The 25,346-nt window shown below is 39.3% G+C and overlaps 1 protein-coding gene across 7 annotated transcripts in view; it reads left to right on the forward strand.

Moving 5' to 3' along the window:
- Positions 1-25,346, forward strand: part of SOX5 (SRY-box transcription factor 5) — a 971,461-nt gene that overhangs the window by 938,348 nt on the left and 7,767 nt on the right. For all 7 annotated transcript variants that reach the window (XM_036296492.1, XM_036296491.1, XM_036296490.1 and 4 more), the window contains 2 exons: positions 16,303-16,411; positions 19,137-19,310. In XM_036296492.1, coding sequence (XP_036152385.1) covers positions 16,303-16,411; positions 19,137-19,310 — 283 coding nt within the window. The remainder of the gene's footprint in view (positions 1-16,302; positions 16,412-19,136; positions 19,311-25,346) is intronic.

Raw genomic sequence — 25,346 nt, forward strand, 5'->3', positions numbered from 1 at the left:
GCCAGCTCTCAGCTCTAGTGACAGCCATAGAAGTTAAATAAATCCCAGAATTAAAAAAAAAAGAAAGAAAAAAAGGAGAGGTTGGGAGCTTCAGTCACCTGCCAGCATGAAAACGGCCCTCAGCCCCTCACCCAGACTGGCCAGGCACCCCAGTGGGGACCCCCACCCTGAAGGGGGTGTGACTAGCTGCAAACAGCCATCATCCCCTCATCCAGGCTGGCTAGGCACCCAAGCGGGACCCCCACCCTGATCCAGGACAGCCTTCATGGCAAACCAGATGGCCCCCACCCGTGCACCAGGCCTCTATCCTATATAGTAAAAGGGTAATATGCCTCCCAGCACCGGGATCAGCGGAGAAGCGAGGCCTCCTGGCCTCTGGAGCAGCATTACAGGGGGCAGCGCCCAAACCCCCTGATCGCCCTGCGGCTCTGTGTGTGACAGGTGCGGGGCCACAACTTCCCTATCCTCCCTGCTCTGTTCGTGACAGGGGAAGGTGCCCCAACCCCCTGATCGGGCCTGCTCTGTGCCTGATAGTGGGGAGCTCCCCAACCCCCTGATCGGCCCTGCTCTGTGTGTGACAGGATGTGGAGCCCCAACCCCCCATGGGCCCTGCTCTGTGTGTGACAGGGTGGAGCCGCAACCTCCCCATCAGCCCTGCCCTGAGCATGACACGGGGGAGTGCCCCAACCCCCTGATCGGCCCTGCTCTGTGGGTGACAGGGTATGGAGCCCCAACCCCCCTGATGGGCCCTGCTCTGTGCGTGACAGGGGGTGGCGCCGCAACCTCCCCATCGACCCTGCCTTGAGTGTGACAGGGGCCGGCGCCCCAACCCCCCAATCGGCCCTACCCTGAGCGTGACTGGGGGTGGCATCGCAACCTCCAAATCCGCCCTGCTCTGTGCATGACAGGGGGCGGCGCCCCAAATCCCCAATTGGCCCTGCTCTGAGCCCAACCAGGGGCTGTACCTAGGGATTGGGCCTGCCCTCTGCCACCAGGAGCAGGCCTAAGCCAGCAGATTGTTATCTCCCGAGGGGTCCCAGACTGTGAGAGGGCACAAGTGGGACTGAGGGGCACCCCCCCCCCCCCGCCAGTGCACAAATTTTTGTGCACCGGGCCTCTAGTATTTAATAAGAAAATATGTCCTCTGCCTTTATAGTTTTTAGAGTTGAAGTCAAATTATTATTTTGACTGTTAATCATAGCATATTTATGTTAGTAGGCCTACCTATGGGATTAAATAAGGACCCCACATTGCTTAGCATATCAGATCAGTTATATACCTGAGTTGTCAAAGTGCATGCCTATTCTTCCATATAAAGTGACATCACTATACATAGTGGGTATTTCCCTAGTACCTACCTTTTTAATAGATTTTTATAATCACCCAACTTTAGCCATGCCAAAGCATAGGTAGATTAGTAATTGGCTTGACATTTTGCTTCTGAGTTATTTTTTTAAATATACATATATGTGTTGATTTCAGAGAGGAAGGAACGGGAAAGAGATAGAAACATCAATGATGAGAGAGAATCATCAATCAGCTGTCTCCTACATGCTTCCACTGGGCATTGAGCCTGCATCCCGGGCATGTGCCCCAAGAGAATCAAACTATGACCTCCTTGTTCCTAGGTAGATGCTCAACCACTGAGCAACACTAGCTGGACTGCTTCAGAGTTCTTAATGAAAGACAAACAGGGTATATGGTAACTTCTTTTTATAGTTTGCACTATTATCTTCTCATATAATTTGAATCCCATAAGGAGGATTTTTTTTTCTCCCTTAAAACAATACTCCCAATTTTTCAAACCCAGAAGATATGTGAAATGTAAGAAGTGGGTTGCCCTGGCCGGTGTGGCTCAGCTGATTGAGCATCATCCCATGCACCAAAAGGTTGCCAGTTCAATTCCCAGTCAGGGCACAAGCCTGGGTTGTTGGTTTGATCCCCAGTAGGGGATGTGCTGGAGGCAGTGGCAGTTGACAGTTGTATTGCTCTCACATCAATGTTTCTCTCTCTCCCTTTTCTTCTCTCTCTAAAAATTAATAAAATATATTTAAAATACAAATAATTCTTTCTTTAAAAAAATAAAGACATGAAAGGAGTGGGTGCAATAAAGGAGAAAAAAAGGTAGAAAGGAGCTGGGAGAAAGGAAATGGGGAAAGAAATTGAGCCTGGTGCTTTCCAGCAGCCTAAAAGGTGATAGCATCACCTGACATCCAGATAATTGGAATCCTGCAGTGGAGAGCTGTTTTCTTGAGCACACAAACCTTATAAACATTACATTTTCTTCACATTTCAAATAACCAATATGGTTGTCCCAACTAGAAGGTCTTTATTCGGAAGAGCTGTAATTGGGCAGTGAAAACAATTAGAAGTGTGAAGAAAGGGATGAATGTCTTTCAGTAATATGTACTGAAACACATAATGAAAGTAATTTTTACTGAAACACATTGTAATTGAAGACTTCTAAAAGAGCTTTCATTTCTTAACTTTTCTTGGAAGTGTTTCAACATACCCAAGCACTGTGTATGTCAGATTTCTTGGAAACTCTGGGACACAGTGTTATTTATAATTGTCATCTCTGGTTAATTATAGCCTGATTGTATATTCAAATAATGTGATCTTTTTACCACACAGCTCTGTTACAGATTACTTTTATGGATGGATAAGTAAACTTCTCAGGTAGGAAGGATCAGAAAGAATACCTTCATACAATTATTTTGTAAAAAAAAAAACACCTGCTTTGCTTCCTTAACATCTAAATGGCAGTTTTGATCCTACAATCAACTGCATACTTAGGTTCTGACCTTGTTTTTGAAGGTGTCCATACCTAATAGGAGAACAATTTAAATGTAATAGAGACCCATTGCTCGAGACTGAAATAAATAATAGACCAGAAGTTTCCCTGCCCTTTTCTTTCAATGGTGTTATCCTAGGAAGATGATACCTATCCTGTAGTTAAATGCATGTATTTCAATACATGTATCAGGAAATCTAAATATAGTAGCTTCAACCAAGATTAAGTTTTAGCATATAATGAAGTAAATAGCAGAAAGTTGGTGACATTAGTTTATCAGCTCAGTGATGTCAGGGTTGAAATCTTTGTGGTTCTCTTGGTTTTTCCCTTAAAGTCACAGAATGTGGCCACACCTACAGCTATAATGAAGGCAAGCAGTACAGGAAGGGGAATTTGTTTCCTCTTTGCTAAGTTCAGTATTCATTCACACAGGGATGTTTTTACATTATTCTCATAGGGATGTTTCTCTGTACCTCTCATGCTGACTTCCACAAACATCTCCGTTGGTAGTGCTGGATCATAAGCACATCTTTAAGAGGATTACTGACAAAAGGAAGAGAAATTGCATTAAATTGATCATGAATTCTGTTCTGGGACTGAGAGAGACCTGACACTATCCTCCCTGAAATCAAGGGATATCTTAAGATCAAAGATTATATTGGCAGGAAAGCAAAAAAAATAAAAATAAAAAGAAACCAGAGTGCACCAAAAGGTCGAGGGTTTAATTCCCTATCAGGGCACATACCCAAGTTATGGGTTCAATTCCAAGTCAAGTAGATTCCCAGTCAGGGTGCATATGAGAGGCGACCGATCTCTCTCTCTCCTCTCTTCTTTCCTCTCTAAAAATTAATAAAAACATACAAGCATGTCCAGAAGAAAACATTGCTTGGTGAAAGGTTGAATCAATAAATGTGTGTTCACACACATGTTCTCTACATGTTAAAGCCAACTTCTGTATTAGTTTTCTGATATAAAACATGTCAATCACAAAAATAAACATGCAAATACTGTGCATACATTCCTTAAGGCAGAGAACTTTATTCCCCAGATATTAATTGCCAACAATGTACCTGGAATCTAAACACCTGCACATGCTATGAATGCATTTTTAACTGCAAAGAACAACAGGTGGGGAAAATGTCTTATTTTTCCTTCTGAGGTTCAGTGACAATTCTTTGCAAATTTCCATAGAATAAGAGGAAAATTTGGTGAATAACATGTATATTATAAATAATAATTTACTCAATAATGACATCAGTTTCTCTTTACATTTCTCAGTCAGATTCATAAGAAGCCTTACCACGGATGATATACCCATACTGATTTGTAAATAAAGGTGGATTTTCATTACTCTGACACTAGGGAGCTCTTCTTCACAACCTCCTCTTTGCTGCCATTGTCATTCCTTTTCTTTCCCTTTAACAGAGTGCCAAACGTGAAATGACAGTGACCAATGTTGACTTAATGTGGATGTTTAATAATGAAAAAAAGTGTGTCAGTCCCAGCATTAGTTACAAATGGCAGTGAGTGTATCGGATGGCAGCCCTGTAATAATTTTGCATCCATCATGCTTTCCCGATGCTTCGCTGGCCATCTGATGGATGGGGCCAGCAGTGTTAACGCTTCTGAAACTGACACAGTAGATCTGGTTCAGCATTACCTAACACATGCTCCTGCCCTTAGATAAGGAGGAGGCATGTGAGGAATTGTGAATTACAGGTTTTGCTTGCTTTGGACAAGTGATTATGAAAGGACTCATGCCTCTGCGTTCAGTGGAAGATTCTACAATTAAGTCATGATTTATGGATGGCTTTTGTAGATGTTGCCTTTAGCTAAAATGCATTAGAAAAGTTAAATTAAAACTAGATACTTCAATGGTTAGAGAAAGACTCCATGAGCAGAAAGCCATGTTAGGTAAATCCTTCAGGTGGAAATGAGATGTCATTGGAAGTGTGGCCAAGCAGGAGCTTATACTAGGGGTGTGTGTGTGTGTGTGTGTGTGTGTGTGTGTGTGTATTAAAAAAAAAGTCCCTAAACTTGTAAACCCACTGGCTAGAATTTGCCTAAGAACCAATTACAATAACAAAACTGATTGATATTTTCTCTTTATAAAAGTGAATATATATATTTTAATCTCTACTTTACATATAATTATTTATTTGGAGACTTTAATTAAAAGGTACGCACAATCTGGTATTGAATACTCGCCTTTTATTATTGGAGTCTCCCTACTTTGCAAATTTATATAAATGGATGGGGAACTGCTTTCTAGGCAACTGAGTATTAGAAAATCTAGACCAGCTTTGTGTGTGCAAGTTGGCATTTGATCCTTAGGTTTTCTTTTCTTTTGTTTTTTTCATTCATAAAACCTTCTTAATTCTGAGCATCTTAGCTAGGGAACACTTCTTATGGGACAGGAAGGGAGAGGAAAACCCCTTGGTGAATATTATCAGCACAGAGCAGCCAGTTTTCAAAGACCACGACAAAAAGGCAAATAGGTATTATGTCATCATCCATCCATCACTCTATATGTCAGCCTTTCAATAATTCCAATCGACATTCCTGACAGGCTGGTGCAAGTTAAAGGGGCTGTTTGTTTCTAGAAATTGAGTATAGCCTGTCTATAGCCTTTTGTTCCGGATGGGTGTTTTTTTTTTCTGTGTCTTTTCATTTCTTTCTTTTCTTTTTGGGGGCATTTAATTGAAATCCATGCCGAGTGTGCAGACTGCAAAGATCAGAGCTGTTTTCGTCCAGCAGTGGTAACTATGCATTAAACATTTTGATTTGTTTGAGCTTGAAGTTTCGTCCTTTTTTGCCATTTGCTTCATGGAGTTTGTGTATATTTACAGCCTCTGCATTTAATGGCCACATGCCTTATTTTCACAGATGGCCAGTGGAAGACTTTTTCTTCCTCTTAGTATAGCCTGCTTTCAGCTTTGCTACATTTGTCACAGTGCCACTACTTGCAGCTAGCAAGTGCCCACGCTTGGTGGGGAGCAATTATGGTGTGAGTTTTTTAAGGAGCTTTTTAAAGGTTTTTTTTTTTTCAGTAAACTTTTTATGGTTTAATTTCCAAGCCTAGAAAAGCTGTGCATGTTTTCAAACAGAGCGTCTTGTGTTCTTTACATCATTCTGGTAGAGGGGTTAGTGCAGGATGGTCCAATAAAATGAGATACCCTGGGCACGCCAAACTGGTCTGTCAGATACACACCCACAGGCCTCTTGATGATTGAAATTGTCCTTCATGTAAAGATCTGAAGCTATGCTTACAGTCGCATTCTTTCTTGTTAAATTTGTATTGAATTTATTGAGGTGACAGTGGTTAATAAAATTATATAGGTTTTAGATGTACAATTCTCTAACACATCATCTGTGTATTGCATTGTGTGTTCACCACCCCAAGTCAAGCCACCTTCCCTCACCATTTATCCCCTTTACCCTCTTGTCCCTCCCACCACCACCCCCTTTCCCTCTGGTAATCACCATAGGAAGTGACTTTGAAAACACTATGCGGAGACCAATCTAGAGATGATATTTTTAAAGTGTACGTCCAGGGTACATAGATAACAGAGTAGAAGAGTAATAAACAATAATTATGCCAAGGTCATAGGGTTGTAAATTTGCATATACGATGCCCCACATTTCTGATTCTTCTAAATTTTCCAGAAGTAAAATAAGAATCACTTTTTTGTTGGACTGGAACTTTTTTAAACGTGGTCTCTTAAGAATGGTCTTCACTTCCCTTCTCTCTTGTTCCTGTCTTCATCCCAAAGATCAAACGAGAAAGACCTGCTTATGAGTCCTAGGAGGAGTAATGGCTATTGACATTTATTTTGTGCCTTACCGTTTGCAGAGTGCTGTCACATTAAATTTCAGTCTTTTATGTACGGCAATATAAGCGGAACAGTATGCTTATCTTTGTTTTAAAAGTAGGAAAGCCCTGAGATCTGAGAAGATGACAACAATTGAAATGGTAGATGGGTTTTTAAACCCATGTCCTCTGGCTAGAATCTCGGTCTCCTTTCTAAGGGACCATCCTGGAGAAAGCACCTCAGCACAGTCACCCTGTGCCTCTTTGATTAGCTTGCTTGTGCTCAGCATTGGTCATGTGTATTATTTAGTGTGTTCTTTTTGAGTCTTTATTGCAAAAAAAAATCTCATTTAAGCCATCACCACCTCCACAACTTGTATATCTTTTCCCCAGTTTTTTATTTTTCCTGGTTTGGCTCCCTTTCTAGGTCTTCCTTTCCTCATCATGCACCAGCCCCTTCACCTGCGAATGAACTGGGAAAACAGAAAGAATATGTTCAATCTTTTTTTTTCCCAATCTTATTTATTTTGCTTCTTGTAGCAGCTCTGATTAAACATGAAATTTTTGCGTTCAATAAAGTGAGATTTAAATATCTATTCTAATCTACATTTCCCCCTCCCTTCCTCTAAAACCACCATGGATGATTGAAAAGTGAACTATCACCTTGATGTGCTTGCCTCTATTTGTCAGACCCAGCATTTCTGAACCAAACCACGACTCTTTAAAATAGTCCAATTATATTTCTTTAATTGAGTTAACTACTGGCTACTGAGGCTGCTTTTGTAAGAATGCTGACAGTTTCATCTTTTTTATTCCATGAAGAGGAAAAATTAAAGAGAATGATTCTATACTTTCTGTAGCTCAGTAACTGACTTGCCCATTGTTTATAGAACAGTCACTATCAGACAACATTCCGGTTTTGTGTTTACATCTGTGCAGCCCTCCCACCCACCGGACATCCAGTGTAGGTTGTGAATTCTATTATTTGTCTTTGTTGGCTCCTTATTTTTTCCCATTAACCCTTCTGTTTGGGCTCAATGTGCACAGTATATATATCTGCCTTGATCTGAAATAACAACAAAGTCATTTTTTACACTGTGATTCAATGCTGACCACATATACAGACATTTAAAAACTCAGGTCTTCTTGTTTTCCTCTCCTGCCCTTCCCTCTTCCACATGTACACACCCTAAGCACCATCATGACAAATAAGCAAGAACCAATATTTTACCATGATGGTAGTCTTATCTACTTTCTTTGTGTGTTTTCTGCAGATGCCTTGAGTGGCTTTTCTGTACATTACAGACCCATGCCTCAGTGACTTCTTCTCCATAGCAGTGTTTCCCTTGTTTAAGTACTAAATTATAATGTTGAATTTGGGCCCATAAGTATGTATATTATAAAGTACCCGAATCTGTAAATCTGATTATTATTGGAAAAATTCTTCATAAAATATATTTCAATTTCAAAAAATTATTTCAAAAGAAACCATATTTTTTATAATTTGAATTTACTCTTTTGAATTTGAGGAAATGATTATGAATTCTCAACTATAAGTGGACTGCCTTTAAGTTTTGAGACTTAACTTTTGAGGAAATTATCATTTATGGATAAAGAAAATATATATGGTTTTATACATTTATAAAATATTGTACTTTTGTTTTAGGGAGTCCAGTCAAGTAGGACATAGAATTGCAGGTTTGTAAGAAAGTGAAAAGGATCTTTAATCTGACATTGAATTATCTCTTCAATACTTCTAATATGCCAGTACTTGAAAACATCCAGGGAAGCAAAATGTTTTACATCCTGAGGCAGCTCATTCAATGGAGAGACAATTCTGACTATTCTAGAACTCTTCCTTCAGTTTTTCATTGTTTTTCACCGGGTAACATATAACCATTGGTCAGGGTTGTGCATCTCAGTTGCATGTGGCCAAATTCCCTTTTCCACAAATATCAAGTCTTGATTGGATTTAAACGTAGAGGTTCTTAAGATATTTAGAGATATCTATTGTTGATCTCCTCTTCCTACTCCATTCAACTCTGTTTATCAGGGTCCTGTGCAATTTCTCCATCATGACAACAGGATTTTGGTAAGAACATAATCCAAAGCTGAGTTAAGTCCCACACATTATGCCCATTGAGCTTCTCTGGTCTGCATTCCAATTCCTGTAGAAAAGAAAAAAATGAAGTCACTGTAACATTGTTTTTCTTAGTAAATCCATATTAGCCTCTTGTTATCACATTGTCTTAAGTGCTCTTACCTAATTCTTAAAGCAATCAGCTCTATCTTTTCTGGAACATACATTGTCACTAGTCCTCACATTTCTCTCTTCATTCATGGAAATTAGAACTAGTTGTCACCAACTTTCTAATATTTCTCCCACTTTAAAATCAATTATTTAAAAAATTATAAATAGGGATTCAATTTTATCCACAAATCATCTTACTATCATGGAAAGTTATTCATCTGGATTAAGACTTGAATTCATAGAAATTGTATGTTTCCTTCAAAACCATTCTGTCTTCAACTTTATAATATTTCTTAAGAAAACTTGATCTGCCATTATATTTTAGTTGTATCAGATTGCCTGATGAAACCAAGGTCCTAAGAAATTTAGCTAGAATTACCCTTCAGGAAATATTTCATGAAGCTGGATATCAAATTTCATAAAAGAAAATTAGATGGCAGAATCACATTATGGCTTCTAATTCATACTATTTCCACCAGGAGAATCTAGTGGAATTTACAAGGCGGGGGGGGGGGGGGGGAATCAGGATTAGAGAAGGCTTATTTTATAGATGATTAGGCTCAGAGGACACTTACAGACCTTTCCAACCCTATCTCCCTGTGATCCTCTGATGGAGAAAATGAATGGAAAAATATTCCTAAGGAATACAAGATTTCAGAATAGCAAAGTGACTGGGAATATCTTAATGGGTAGATTAACATTTGACCAGAGTAAATTAGTGAAAGATTTCTTCAAGTTGCATTATTGTTGATGTTGGAGTGAAGTGTGTGTGTGTGTGTGTGTGTGTGTGTGTATGTGTGTGTGTGTGTATTTGTATCTAATTTATATACAATTTACAAGAAGACTTTAATTTGTGCTGTTAGATTATGTGGGTAGATGATTATTTTTTAGAAAATGGGGATCTCAGTAAGCAAGGATGAAAGTGAGAGGTTGAGGGGGTGGACACACGCATTGTTTCTTTGTATTTTACTTAAGCTAATGAAAAAGTCTCCAACTAATAAACCGTTATGACATTATAAATAATCTTTCATCTTCTTTGGTGGTCTGTGAGATTCACATAAACGGAGGGTTAAAAACCTTTTTTTGTTTCTTTGTTCCTCTGGTATCATTAGTATAGAAGGAGACCATAAAAAGTGCAGCCAGAAGGGGTTTAACTGTTACTGAGTCAACATTTGACAGTCACACTCTGTTCTGTCATTTCATGCATGTGCTTTTTATGAGTTTTATAGCTTTGTGAGCTTTATTTCAGGGATGTCCATTATGATAGCTGATCCACAGCCCATCTCTCCCATTGTGTGTGTATCTGGTGGGGAGCAAAGCTCATCAATTGTATGAATCCCAATTTCAAGGCGTAATAGAGGAACCATCTACTCATGAACCATTTAATTCAGGCTTAGGTAGCTAAGGAAATATCTACCTCTTCTAAAGTACAATTGTGTGTGTGTGCTTGTGTGTTTTTATTTTGACTTATCTTAAATATTAATAAAGGACGTGCACTTAAGCCTTTTCAAAGTGAATTTTTAGTTGTTTTCTGTGTAAGTTGAAGTAACGAAATGGGAGTTTTCAATTTAAATATCTAGTAGGTTTACATTAGAAAGCTGTAAACCATCATGCCTGAACATCAAATGTAAAATAAAATAAAATAAAATAAAATAAAATAAAATATTCCTGGCCAGGCAGTTCAGTGGGTTAGAGCATCTCCTGGTACATCAAAAGGTTGCTGGTTTGATTCCAGGTCAGGGCACATACCTAGGTTGCAGGTTTGATCTGCAGTTGGGGCACCTATGGGAGGCAACCGATCAATGTTTCTCTCTCACATGTCTCTCTCTCTTTCTCTCTCTCTCTCTCTCTCTCTCTCTCTCTCTCTCTCTCTCTTTTCAAATGTTTCATTTCTCTCCCTCTCTCCCTCCATTTCTCTGTCTGTAAAAAAGAAAAAACATACATAGATTGTTGTAGATGATGGGCAAGAGGGGGAAAAATCTCAAGAATTGTTAGAGTTGAAACCAGCATTCTCCTTTTTAATGCATTAGTCCACTACTTGGCCATAGAGAATAGAAGATCTTAACCATGGCAATAAAAGTTTATTTTAAACCAGCTTTCTCTGAGACTCCTGATGGAACCTTTTAATTTGTAGGAGGTAGTCCATATAAATGATAGGTATGAAATAGAAAAAGAACTAAAATACATCAGCAGATTTAAAACTGGTATGTTGTAATGCTGTTTTTTCTATGCTGTAGAATCTTTATTTCTGATAAGAAACATTCAGGCCTAGAAATATATGAAATTGTTCTAATTCTTATATGTTAGGAAGAATCTTTATCTTTTCAATTTCCCTCATTGACTTTTTTTAACCTAATATTAAAAGTATATATTTCTTTTTTTTAAGCTAATGAGAATCTATCATATATTTAAACCCTATTATACAGTTAGGATTCTAGGATGCAGAGAGGAGAATTGATTTGTCCAGAGCAATACAGCTAATATATGTGGCAATTTGGTTAAGACTTGATGCTCTTGATCCCCAAACCCATTATTTTCTAAATGGATTATTATCTATATTTACAAATATGTCCTCTTCCCATTAATCCCTGAGGCCTTTTGCCATTCAAAACATTCTTAACTTAGAAATATAGCTCTTCACTGACCACTTCTAATCAACTCACTGACCACATTTCTTTAGATGTTTAATGGCTCTCCTTGTTGATTTCCACAATAGCCTGGTGTCACATGCAAACAATACATGTGCTGTTTTCCATTTTGCAAGTCATTGGATAAGCCACAGGACCCAAGACCAGCTGCCAAATTTTCTAAGTGAATATTAACACATTGATAATAGTTCTTTGAGTGTTGACTTTTAGAGTTATGCATTTGACCCCAAGAAGCTATATAGTCTAAAACATTCTTTTCTTCTGTGAGAGGTACAAAATGGGATTATAAGCTTTTTCAAGTAAAATCAGACTACCTAATGTTTCCCACCTTAGTAAACCTACATAGTTGTATAAAATTTAATCGGCCACATAAGAATCATCTTTCCAAAGGAAATCTAGTTGTTATCCAATTGCTCATTTTCATGCAAGAGAGAAAGCATACAGGTCATCTTTTTTGGTCTTAATTTATAAATCCTCAAGACTATTTCATTTTTACTACTTTTTAGTAATAAATCTGCTTGCACCCTCTACTCTGAAATTACTTAGTTCAGTGTAGAATTTTAGCAAGTATTTCTTACTAGAAGCCCAGTGCACAAAACTCATGCACGGGTAGGGCCCCTAGGCCTGCCCTGCCCGGGGATCAGGGCTGACCTGTGGGGCAACTGGCGGGGCGATTGGGGAGCCCCCACTGGCACCCGCCTTGGCCAGCCTGGCACCACCTGCTTGCCAGCCCTACCCCCTGCAGCTGCCGCCAGTCGCCTCCCTCTGTAGGGTGACCGGCGGGTAGATGGCGGGGGGTGGGGGGGGGAGGCCCGCTGGCATCTGCCTTGGCTGGCCTGGGGCCTATGGGCTGGGGGAAGCTCAGTGCACGTCATAGCAACTGGTCATTCCACTGGTCATTCCACCGTTTGGTTAATTTGCATATTAGGATTTTATTATATAGGATATGTGTTTGTTTTTCTTTAATATTTGTTATATAAATAATAGAAAAAAGATAACAAAGAATGAAGCTACCTTGTCAGTTTCAGATCAGTGCTTGGATAGTAGTAAGATAGCAGTAAAGTATAACTAGATCTGTGTTCCAGAACACTGATCTTAAAGTGGGGGCATGGAGTGCTCCTTATTTGTACAAATTATTGGTTAGTGTGGTTTTATTGGAGCCTGTTGGAACTAAGAAAATGAATATGATAAAAATTGTCACCTCTGTTCATCAACATTTTTTTCTGTTTCCCCAAACTCAATTTATTCGATGGTTCCCATTCTCAGCATCTTCCTATTTACTCCCTTCCTACCTCATTTGTTTTCAGCAGCTTCAGTTTAGAAAGAACTGATTTGATTATAAGAACTTTGAGACTAGAAATTTTACCATTTTCAGTAATATATGCACACTTGAATAGAGGCTTTTGGAATGGGAATGATTTAACCCTAGGAACAGAATCTCAAGTGGTCGAGTTTTGAGACATGGTAGTACATAGTAGACACTTGTGAAAGAGACAGCCCGGGATGTGTAGGATTGGAAGAAGTAAAATGAGAGGAATCTTCCCAATGTATTAGCATGTATGCTTTATAACATTTTTCTGATACTTCCTTCTCCTACATGCCTAAATAGATTGAATTTAAACTTTGAGAACTATTCTTAAATCAATCTCATTTTTTTGGTGGTTCAGTATATTATCTAGACTTCTAGCCACATGTAGATTTATGTCTATCTCTATACATAAGAACTAAATATATAAACTTTTACTACAGTATTAATTTTTATATGGAATTACGTAAGAACTATCATGTAAGCACTAAATTTGTATGTACCATATATTTAACATATAATCACTTGGGTTGTATTATATCCTCCTTACCTCAGTTCTTTTAAGGTATTCTGAATTTCTTGTCAGAGAGGGTTTCTAAAATGTGGCAATGTTACCATTTTGACTTACATGCTGTTGTAAGGTATTTGAATTAAAGGCACTCCACACATTCTCCAATTCCTCCAGTCACCTGTCTATGACTGGGCAAAGGGTCACACACAAAAAGTGGCTCCTACCATGTTAACTTCCACTCTCTCCCACTAACATCCTCTTGAGAAGTATTATAAATTCCACTTACGAGTAACTAATTGAGTCATTTTTTATATATACTATGTGCTTGAGAGGTAGATAATTAGAAGTCACTTACTATAAAAACTGGTTGTGACTTTCCTATTCACTCATCATTTACTAATTTTAGCCTCTTGGTAAGATGGTACAAGATCCACACAGCTGAACTCAGAACCTTAAAAGTCACTTAACCTTTTTTTTTTTTCTACTCTGATCAGCTTCATTTTGGTTTCTCTTCTTGAAAGACTTTACTTCAGAATGGAAAACTCTCTAGAAAATATGTAGCAGCCCAACCAGTATGGCTCAGTGGTTGAGCATCGACCTATGAACCAGGAGGTCACAGTTCAATTCCTGGTCAGAGCTCATGCCCAGGTTGCAGGTTTGATCCTCAGTAGGGGGCATGCAGGAGGTAGCTGATCAATGATTCTCTCTCATCATTGATGTTTCTATGTCTCTCTCCCTCTCCCTTCCTCTCTGAAATCAATAAAAAATCTTTAAAAAAAAAAAAAGAAAAGAAAATATGTAGCACAATTGTCATATACACTGTTAAATCAAAACCTGAGAGGTGATCCAGGCCCAGTACATTCCCAAAGATAGTACAGTAGTCTTCATGGGCCTGGGGACTATCCTATGATGTTGATGCAAGGTGTTGTTGTGTTTTACATAACTGTCTCGTACTTTAACAACTACACTTATATAATGAGAGTCTGTCAAGCTGGTGTCCTTGGTGCTCCTGAGCTCAGCTGAACATAAACAGAAGACTCTCAGCAAAAGAAACCCAGAACATATAAAACAGTTGAAATACCAACTATACACACAAAACAAATTGGGACAGGTTCTGCATTTTTAAGTTGATAATGTATTTCAGTGTTAGCACTAGATAACCCTATAGAACTAAAGTTGATAGAATTATTTTATTCCTAGTTTCCCTACTGTATCCTATATAATAAAAGCCTAATATGCTAAGTGTCAGATTGACCAGTCGTCCGTTCAACCAATCAAAGTGTAATTTCTATATATAAAAGCCTAAATGACCATTAGGAGCGAACAACTGGAATGACCAGTCACTATGGCACACACTGACCACCAAGGGGAAGACGCTCAATGCAGGAGCTGCCCCCTGGTGGTCAGTGTGCTCCCAGAGGGGGAGCACTGCTGAGCCAGAAGCTGGGCTCACAGCTGGTGAGTGTAGCTCCCATGGCGGGAGCCTCTCCTGACTCTGTGGCAGGCGTAGCAGGCCGGATGAATGCGAGCAGTGCCCACCTGCTGTTTGGCACACTGCTATATCCCCTGAGGGGCCCTGGACTGCGAGAGGGTTCAGGCCAGGCTGAGGGAACCGCACCCTCTCTTCCCTGCCAGTGCACCAATTTTATGCACTGAACCTCTAGTTTTATAATAATTTACAATTAAAAATATTTTTTCTACTAAATCATATACAGAATTTGACAAATAGAGAATAGAAGTTACAAGGCCACTAAATTAAGAAAATTTTTAATCTAGTATGTACAATGGTAATACTGTCAGAGATTGTATAGAGATAAAGCATGTACTGTATTAATTTCAAAACCCTTTGTCTCTTGGTGGGAACATTACCTGGGCCTTTACCTGTAATACAATTATCTTAAATAGTTGATTATTTCCTGTGAAGATTTATTTTTTCAGTAGCTGTTCCGCAGTGTATGTGGTTCACTTGTTCAATTCATGTTTGTGTTTCTCAGAAAGCAAGGTGAATAATTATAAAGAAACATGAGCACATTTTATGAAATCCAACAGATGCTTTTCTTAAAACTGTTTTGGAACCACATTGTCCTCAGAGCAGTGATGGAGAGTGCTAGAGAAAGGTGTAAAGTTTTTGTTGTATGCTTTTTCTGTTCTTAAACTCACTCAGTTAATTTGGAAGTGGTTTAATATCTCTTGTGGTTTAGATTAAGCATTATATTTTCCTTGAAAATAATTTTGTTAGTAATGGCATGTTCTCCATGAATTCAAATCATGCACTGCATGCTTTTAAATTATTTGATTTCCTTACAGATCTAATTTTGGTATATTTGTAGTTCAAATAATTCTCCAGCTCAATATTTTGGCTTAGCAATCCACACCAAATTGTGGTCCAAGTAGCAGGCACTCACATTGAATGTATGGAGCCTTGACAAGCAATTAGCAATGAATATTTAAATGTCCTCATTCCTCTTGCATGAGGAATGCAGATGGCATTTAAGGAGATGGCAACCAGAGGGCACTACTGTGAATTATGCTTCTATCTGTTGGTCACCTGACTATTAGAAGACTGTCTCTGGGTCCCATGCCACTTCTATACTTCTACTGTTGGTCTAAAAATAAGGCAGGCATTTCAAATGTTACAATACAGGTTGCTTTCATGGCATATCTATGTACATGTTGTGATTTGGGAAGGTTATCTCCAAGAATCCCAGAATTTATCTTCTGGGCATAACAAGTCCAAATACCAAGACTGTAAAGGGGATTCTAAGAATAAGAAGAATTTATTCAAAAATCCTGCTGATCATTTGCTTCAACTACATAATGTGCTGAATGTACAAAGGTGAATAAATCAACATCCTATCCCTTCCAAAAGCCGATGTATTATCTATAGCCCAAGAAAAAAAAGTCTTTGAATATTTATCATTTTCAGACTGAACTCTCACTATGTATTTGTTTTTGTTTGTTTGTTTGTTTGTTTGTTTTAGGAAAAAACAACACTGGAGAGTCTGACTCAGCAACTAGCAGTTAAACAGAATGAAGAAGGAAAATTTAGCCATTCCATGATGGATTTTAATATGAGTGGAGATTCGGATGGTTTGTAAAGATTTGATATGTATTCCAATAGCGGGCAGAAGTGTCTATTTAGTACAATTACAACTACTAAAAAGTATACCATTATAATAGGAGCTCATGTACTGAGTAGCCCCCATGTGCCCAGCACTCTGCTGAGCGCTTTGCATGGATCCCTGGCACAACCTGTGAGATAAATATGATTACAGATAAAGAGATTGGCCCTTAGGGAATTTGAATAATTTTTCCCAAGGTTCTAGGGCTGTAAGTGCCAGGGGCAGGTCTTAGATTCAAGATGAAATGATTCCAAGCAAATATTCTTAATCGTCATCTACCCTGTCTCTCGCTTCCTTATTTCTTATACCTGAAACAAGCTTTTCAGAAATTTGCATCTATAAGCTCATTTTCCAGTTTTCATTTGTCAACCCCTGACCAGAATACATGGTTCAGAGGACATTTTTGTGATGGTTTCTTGCATTTTGGAACCTTTCCCTCTTCCGTTATCTACCATACATTGACATGCCCTGCCTAATCTGTAACCGAGTAGAACTCCAGCTACCAGCCTCTGGCCTTCCTCACATGCCTCGAGACTTCTGTTGTCTGCATCATCTCTGAATATTCTAAACATCCACAGTGACAACTAATTAAGCTGATGGTCCACTTTTAATAGCACAGCAAAGAGGGAAAAAGAAGCAACTGCTCTTATTCCTCTTACGCTGAGCCCCAACTGGAAAGGTCTCTCCAGTGTCAGGTGACATGTATGCATTGGAAGAGCACTGTCCGCACATTTATTATTTGCTGCAGAGGAAGTTGCCCGCTTATAGGAAAGCCTGCACCAAGGCAAAACATACTTTAGGACAGAGGAGCTCACTTGGATCTCCCAAAACACACAAGTGCCTATTTGTGCCTTGGGCCAATTCTGCTTTTAAGTCCAATTCACTGGCCAAGGGACTAGCCAAACTTGAGAATTCAACCAGATAATTATGTCAAAACCGAATTTTATTCTATTGGCTATCTAAGAAAAGTCTGTTTTACTGGTCTATTATAGCCAAACATTTCCTTCTATTTTCTACTTTGCTTGGATAAGATAAACCTGGCCTAAGTACATACAAAGAGCTTGTTTAGCTCTGATGAAGTCACAGAACATTCACTTTACTGCTTATGTTGCTGTAAGGTGTAAGAACAGGAAAAAGCAGATGTGCAAATGATTATTTGCTAGTTACAAACTCGCTTTAGAAAGATGTTGCCATATATTAGCACTCATTTTTGTCAATAAAAAAACAATTACTGGTATACCACATTTCATAAATTTTAAGTTATATTAGCATGATAAAGTATATGAAAGATAACAGACATTAAAACAGCAAAATTTTGTTACTGTTGTTTGTTTAATTCAGTCATGCTTGTATGCAAAGTATTTCCCAATCTTCATGAGACCGAAGAGCATATAATGAATGAGAAATAATGATATGCTGTGTTTTTTGGTTTGCTGTTATATAGGTCTTCAAGTGTATGTAATTTTGGTTGACTCCTATTCCTTCAAATTAAGAAGAGAAAGGAAGAATATGCTGGAGAAGGGGGAAACTGCTTTTATCAGTACTATATGCTCTAAAAATCTCAAATTATTTTAAAATTTTGTATGGTACCAATCTCGCTCTCTTCCATATTTTGTAATGATAGCCCTGGAAAACTTGGTGTCAGAGTTCCATGTGTTCAGTTTCTCTCTCTCTCTCTCTCTCTCTCTCTCTCTCTCTCTCTCTCTCTCTCTCCTTTCTCTTTTTCTTTTTTCTTTTTGCCTAAACTCAAGAACCTCTGGAAGCTCTTTAATCTGCTGAAGCTATTCTACAAAGTCACATAAAGCCTAGAGGAGAGATGGCAGCTCCCTAAGGTTCCACTGTGACTCTTGGTCGTGTTTTATCATCAGGAGTCTTGCTGATTGGAATGTAACTGTCAATGGGTCTCTGGATAACTTAGGCAGACATTAGGGGCAAAATAAAAGAGAAGGAACTTTTTTTTTTTCCACCTTAAATAGGTGGCTGTTGACTTGGTAAGAAACCATAGTAATGTAGCTATTTGTCTTTTTTCTGTATTTTTTCAAATATCTTTTTGGGAAGCAGACTATCATTGCTGCATCAGAATATTTTATGCATTTATTATTAGCACATAATTTTAAAGAAAAGCCAGAAACACTATAGGAGAATGTCTATATTGTAGTTTAACCTCAAAATTTGATCTAGCAGCATTTTTATTTATATAACCTCAGAGAGAGGAAAGGGGCATGCATACGCTGTTCTGATAGTCCTTAGGTAGCAGAGACACATACTTGCCCGTACTTATCCAATCTGTCAAACATATTAGTGTTTCACAATTTTTTAGCTTTTTCACCTATCTAATATTTCTATAGTACTTGCATGTCTATTAACCTAATTCAACTATTCTCTGTCCAACTTGCATCAATCAAAGATCCCATATTCAAGTTTCTTGTGTGCTCTTGAAAGTAAATGGTGAAATAATCCACCATTGTAAGAAAAGGAAATATAAGTGGATTAAAAACACAAATACAGCATTTGCCACCACAAGGCTAATCACAAAAACTTCATAAACAAGCATCTGTCTCAAGAACTGGAAGTACCATTATCACATGTACTTTTTATTTGCAGATATTTTAATAGTCTGAAAAACAGTAGTGTAAGGAACAGAAATGTCAAAACTTTTCACACTAATGAGAAACAATGTGTCCTATTTTTAGGAAGTGCTGGAGTCTCAGAATCAAGAATTTATAGAGAATCTAGAGGGCGTGGTAGCAATGAACCCCACATAAAGCGTCCAATGAATGCCTTCATGGTGTGGGCTAAAGATGAACGAAGGAAAATCCTTCAAGCCTTTCCCGACATGCACAACTCCAACATCAGCAAGATATTGGGTAAGAAAAGCATGAAAGATTAAGTGATTTATGGATTAAATGTACAGTTCTGTTTTCTGGGCTTGTTGAAAGATATGGGGTTTGGAGGCCAGCCAGCTCATGTTATCTGCTTATCCTATCTAATAAAAGAGAAACATGGTAATTGGCGTACGACCACTACCCTTCCCATTGGCTAATCAGGGAAATATGCAAATTAACTGTCAGCCAAGATGGCAGCCGGCAGCCAGGCAGCTTGAAACTAACATGAGGCTTGCTTGCTTCAGTGACGGAGGACTCCAGCGTTCCCCGCCTACCGCTGCAGGCCTCTGAGCTGCAACTCTAAGCAACTATGTAACAAATATAGAAGCTAAACAAAACCCCAGAAACCTGCTTTAGACCGCCGGGCTTCAGCCAGCAGAATCGCAACATTGTAAGCAAAGGCCAGAAACCTACCTTCAGCAGTGGAGGCCTAAGAGCTGGATCCAAGCCTCAAAGCTAAAGCTGGCCCAGAATAAAAAAAAAAAAAAAAAAAGAAAGAAAAAAAGGAACGGTTGGGAGCTTCAGTCACCCCCAGCCTGAAAACAGCCCTCAGCCCCTCACACAGACTGGCCAGGCACCCCAGTGGGGACCCCTACCCTGAAGGGTGTATGACCAGCTGCAAACAGCCATCATCCCCTCACCTAGGCTGGCCAGGCACCCCAGTGGGGACCCCCACCCTGATCCAGGACACCCTTCAGGGCAAACCAGCTGGCACCCACCCATGCACCAGGCCTCTATCCTATATAGTAAAAGGGTAATATGCCTCCCAGCACCAGGATCAGTGGAGCTGTGAGGCCTCCCGGCACCGGGATCAGCGTGACAAGGGGCAGTGCCCAAACACCCTGATCAGCCCTGCTCTTTGCCTGATAGCGTGGAGTTCTCCAACCCCCTGATTGCCCTGTGGCTCTGTGTGTGACAGGGTGCGGCGCCCCAACCCCCTGATCAGCCCGGCTTTGTGTGTGACAGGGTGTGGCGCCCCAACCCCCCCCCCACACACACACACACACGGGCCCTGCTCTGTGTGTGATGGGGTAGAGCCATAACCTCTCCATCGGCCCTGCCCTGAGTGTGAGAGTGGCGGCGCCCCACCCCCCTGATCGGCCCTGCTCTGTGGGTGATAGAGGGTGGCGCCCCAACCCCCTGATGGGCCCTGCTCTGTGCGTGACAGAGTACAGAGTCCCAACCCCCCTGATGGGCCCTGCTCTGTGAGTGATGGGGTAGAGCCATAACCTCTCCATCGGCCCTGCCCTGAGTGTGAGAGTGGCGGCGCCCCAACCCCCCAATCGGCCCTACCCTGAGCGGGACTGAGGGTGGCATCACAACCTCCCAATCCGCCCTGCTCTGTGCATGACAGGGGGAGGCGCCCCAACTCCCCAATCGGCCCTGCTCTGAGCCCGACCAGGGGCTGCACCTAGGGATTGGGCCTGCCCTCTGCCACCCGGAAGCAGGCCTAAGCCAGCAGGTCGTTATTTCCCGAGGGGTCCCAGACTGCGAGAGGGCACAGGCCGGGCTGAGGGACCCCCCCCCCCCCCCCGAGAGCACAAATTTTTGTGCACCGGGCCTCTAGTCCTATATAATAAAAGGCTAATTATGCAAATTGTCCCCTCGGGAGTTCCACCAGAGACCAGTAGTTTGATCGCTCGCTATGATGTGTGCTGACCACCAGGGGGTGGCGTGGAACATGCCGGGCGACCAGTTGCAGCAGAAGCATGTGCAGGCAGCAAGGGAAGGAGGAGGCAGGAAGGCCGGGAGGCAGGGAACCTGATTGGCCTTGATCACTGGTCAGGCCTAGGGACTTACCCGTGTACACATTTCATGCACCAGGCCTCTAGTCTGAAAATAAGTACCATCATTGAGCCTTTTCTTCTGATGGTGGAACAGTTTGTGTTTGTTGAGATATGTGCCCCATTACTACAGCTAATTTAGTTGTGTGTCTCTATATTAATTGTAATATTGTCTCTTCTTTAAAAATCTAGAAATATTTGTACTAAGACTAGGAAAAAGGTTTCTTTTTTATGATGTATTAATAATAATTTTGATATTTTCATGTTTTATTTTTTTTTCTACTTCTCCTCTTGTTCTCTTTATTAACCTATTTATATTTATATGTGAACTTTGGCCCACACTTAAAATCCCATATGCAAAAGAAGCAAAAAATTGGCTCATATGAAAGAAATTGTTTTCCTCTAAGCCTTAGAGGGGTTTGGGTGACTGGGTGGAAAAGGTGAAGGGATTCGAAGTATAAATTAGTAGTTACAAAATAATCACAAGGATGTAAAATACAGCGTAGGGAATACAATCGATAATATTGTAATGACTAGACATGGTGCCAGGTGGGTACTGGAAATATTGGGGAAACACTTTGCAAAGTTATGACTGACCACTGTGCTATACACTTGAAACTAATATAAAATAATATTAACTATAAACTATACTTGAAAAATAAAATTAAAAAAATACAAAATACTTAAACTTCTGTCTCAGTTTTCCTCTAAAATGATTGAGATTTTTAAATGAATGTTATTATAAAAGGAATATGAAGCTTGTATGTAGAAAATGTGAATATATCTATGTGTAATACAAAAACGGAACTTATCAAACCCTAGCTGGTTTGGCTCATCGGCCAAGGGACTGAAGGGTTTCTGGCCCTGGTCGGGGTGCCTGTAGGCGGCAATCAGTCAATGAGTCTCTCTCAAGTCAATGTTTCTCTCTCTCCGTCTCTCCCCCTCACTTCCACTCTCTCTAAAAAGTCAATGGAAAAATATCCTGGGGTGAGAATTAACGAGAGAGAGAGAGAGAGAGAGAGAGAGAGAGAGAGAGAGAGAGAGAGAGAGAGAGAGAGAGAGAGAGAGAGAGAGAGAAACTGATCAAAAGGAAATGCACACGCTTTTGCATCTCTTAACATCTCTGATCTATTTTTCCTTTTTATGACTGTCTTCTACCTTCCACATGGAATTTTTCATTCTTTAAAAAACACTATACCTGTTTTATTTAGAAAACTCTAGAAAAGAATAAAATGCTTTATGTAACCATTTTTCATATTTTAATATATCAGTCATTTTCAAATTAGAAAACCCAAACTGTAAAAGTAAAACCTACTAAGTACTAAGATTGTTTAAATTGGCTTTATATTCATCAACTCATATGTCTGAATACTAAAAGGTGATAATCACTGATTAAAACTTTATGTTAAGTATAAGAGAAATATCAGTTTTGACGTAAAGTATTTTAGGAAATTTTAGCAAAAGCTTTTATGGGAAAAAGATGACTAGCTAAAAGAATTCCTTTCTAGTTAAAAGGAAAGACCATTACAATAACCACATGAATATATTATAACAGACTACATGAAAGAGAGTGCTACCTAATTTCAGACTAAATTAAGAAATTGTTTTAATTAAAGATACAACAGGAAAAAGAAACACTGAGGTGTTTGGGACCTCAATATTTAGTCGTAGCTTCAAATAAATGAGTGATCTTTAAATATCCACAAGATTATTCTGAATGGCCCATTTCATATAAAAGTACAAAGAAAGCTTGATGTTTTCCTTTTTGCTGATTGTTTTGGATAACAGCCTCCGACAGCATGCCGCTAATTCATTCTGCTTAAAACAGGCGCTTGAGCTGGGTTGACATTTTACGTAGTCTCTAGGGATCCTAGTTGACATTTTAAAGGGCTTCTAAGCATTTTATAATACCCTAAAATCTGGTTTTAATAAGCCATTCTGCTGAAATTGTTAACATAAGGAATCACCTTTTACTGTTTGGCACTAGATCAGGGAATGGGGGACATCTTTTTCCGATTAGATATACAGTAGTTGGAGTAAAACGTGCAAATTCATTACAGACTCCACGGAGATGAGAACGTTGCTCAGCTCAAACTCTTCATTTTTATTGTACTGCTGGATTTGGACAGGAAAGAAGCACTTTCGAGACCGTTTTTTTTTTCTCTTTTATTTTGAACATCAAACATTTTTTATTGAATCTTCCTCTTTGTCATCAGAAGGAATACCCACATGTCCTTCTCTGTTTTGAATTGCAAAAGGCCAGTCTTCTGATAAAATAGGGAACTTACTCCCTGTACATGGTCCAGGGTAAGCAACCAGCCACACCCAAATCAAGTTGATGTTGCCATGTGTTTGGAAACAGAGGAAACGCTTTCCTGCCATTATCATCGAGTGGGTTTCAGGGGTTCATGCCGCAGCTCCATACAGGGGTTGTACCTGCAAAGCCATTGAAACCAAAACCTACCTTGTCATGTGGTTAACCCTATTCAGAACTTACCACTAAAAAATAAAAATGGCATTTGCTACCAAACTAAAACACTGTTGTACCCTGTAGTAAATGGAAGAGTTAGCCTTTTACCCCAGTCAGTGCTTAAACTGTCTTTTTTGTTGTTGTTGTTAATCCTGAGGATATTTTTTCATTGCTTTTCAGAGAGAATGGAAGGGAGGGAGGAAGTGGGGGAGAGAGAGAGAGAAACATCGATGTGAGAGAAACACAGCAACTGGTTGCCTCCCGCACACCCCGGACTGGGGGTGGGGAGCAAGCCCTCAACCCAGATATGTGCCTTTGACTGGGAATCAAACCCATGACCTGATGACCATATAGCAACAGCAGCCAGGGTGCTATCTTTTTTAAATACACCAATAATGAACTATCAGAAAGGGAAACTATGAAAACAGTCCCATTTGTAATTGCATAAAAAATGTAAATGTCTAGGAAATAAAAGACCTTTACTTGGAAAATTATTAAACTCTCTTAATTTTTAATTTTAAAAGGACTGGTAACTATGCTATGGTAAAATTTTAAAATGTATCTTAGTATTTAGCGATAACTCCAGAGAAATTATGCTAGTAAATGTCTAAATATTGTGTGATTCTGGGTCATGCCAGATTTAGAAGCCAACTTCTCTGAAAATTAATTTCTCTTTCATTATACATAGCTGTAATATATATATATATATATATATATATATATATATATATATATATACTCTTTCTCTGCATGCATTTTAGCCATACCCAACTTTCTTTAAGTTCCTCTAATCCCCCTTCCTACTGCAAGGCCTTGACCAATCCCATTCTTCCCCCATAGGATGCTCTTCTCTCTCTGATACCTATCGGAGTCACTTCTGCAGCAGAGCCTTCCTCACCTACAGAAGACTGATTCCACCTCTTTACCATATGTTCTTACAGCTTCCTGTACTTTCCTTAACTAGAATTAAAATAATAAATTGTATAATTAGATGTTTAAGATATTTTTCTCCCCTGCAAGAAAAGAAGACCCACTAATAATTCACCAATGCATAGTCAGTAATTAATACAGTATCATGCACGGAGTGGGAAATCTAAAAAAAGTTTTCACATACCAAGGCAGGTTACTATGAGGCAGAAACAGTTCCTTTCCTTAGAGAAACGTATTCTTTTCAAACTTATATAATATTCCGACTTTGGGAAGAATCATTGGCCATTCTATTCAAAATGAAAATGCTATTTTGTTGTTGTTGTTGTTCTGTGGGTTGGTGATAAAGGTAGCCAGTGAATTATAAGTCAACCATTCTTGACCCATTTTGTAGTGTATTCCTATAATTATTCAGTAAGTTTATTTTGCTCAGCTCATTTTTTCAGTCCCTGATATGAAATCCAAAATTCTGGTATACTGTACATACTTACAAGAAACTCCACAAAAAGAATTGATCCCTAGTTCAATGGTGTTATAGTTTTATTTGTGTATTTATTTGCCACGAGAACAACATAATGGTTTTCAAGTACTTGAGAGTAATGTTGGGCAATAAGGAATCTGAGCCTGAACCTATAACTAACAATGTTGGACACTGCTAATTACACACAAGTTTGATAAAGGAATGGAAAAATAAATTCTATTGTTTGAACTGTAACCTTGTTTCTGTTGTAAATAGAATAAAATAATATTGACTGCCTAGATTGGAAAAATTTGTTTATAAACCTTTGGAACACCTGTTACAAATTGTTTAGGAAACAATTCTAAAGGAAGAGCTAT

This window comes from Myotis myotis, unplaced genomic scaffold (assembly GCF_014108235.1).
Source record: "Myotis myotis isolate mMyoMyo1 unplaced genomic scaffold, mMyoMyo1.p scaffold_m19_p_3, whole genome shotgun sequence".
NCBI classification, from domain to species: Eukaryota; Metazoa; Chordata; class Mammalia; order Chiroptera; family Vespertilionidae; genus Myotis; species Myotis myotis.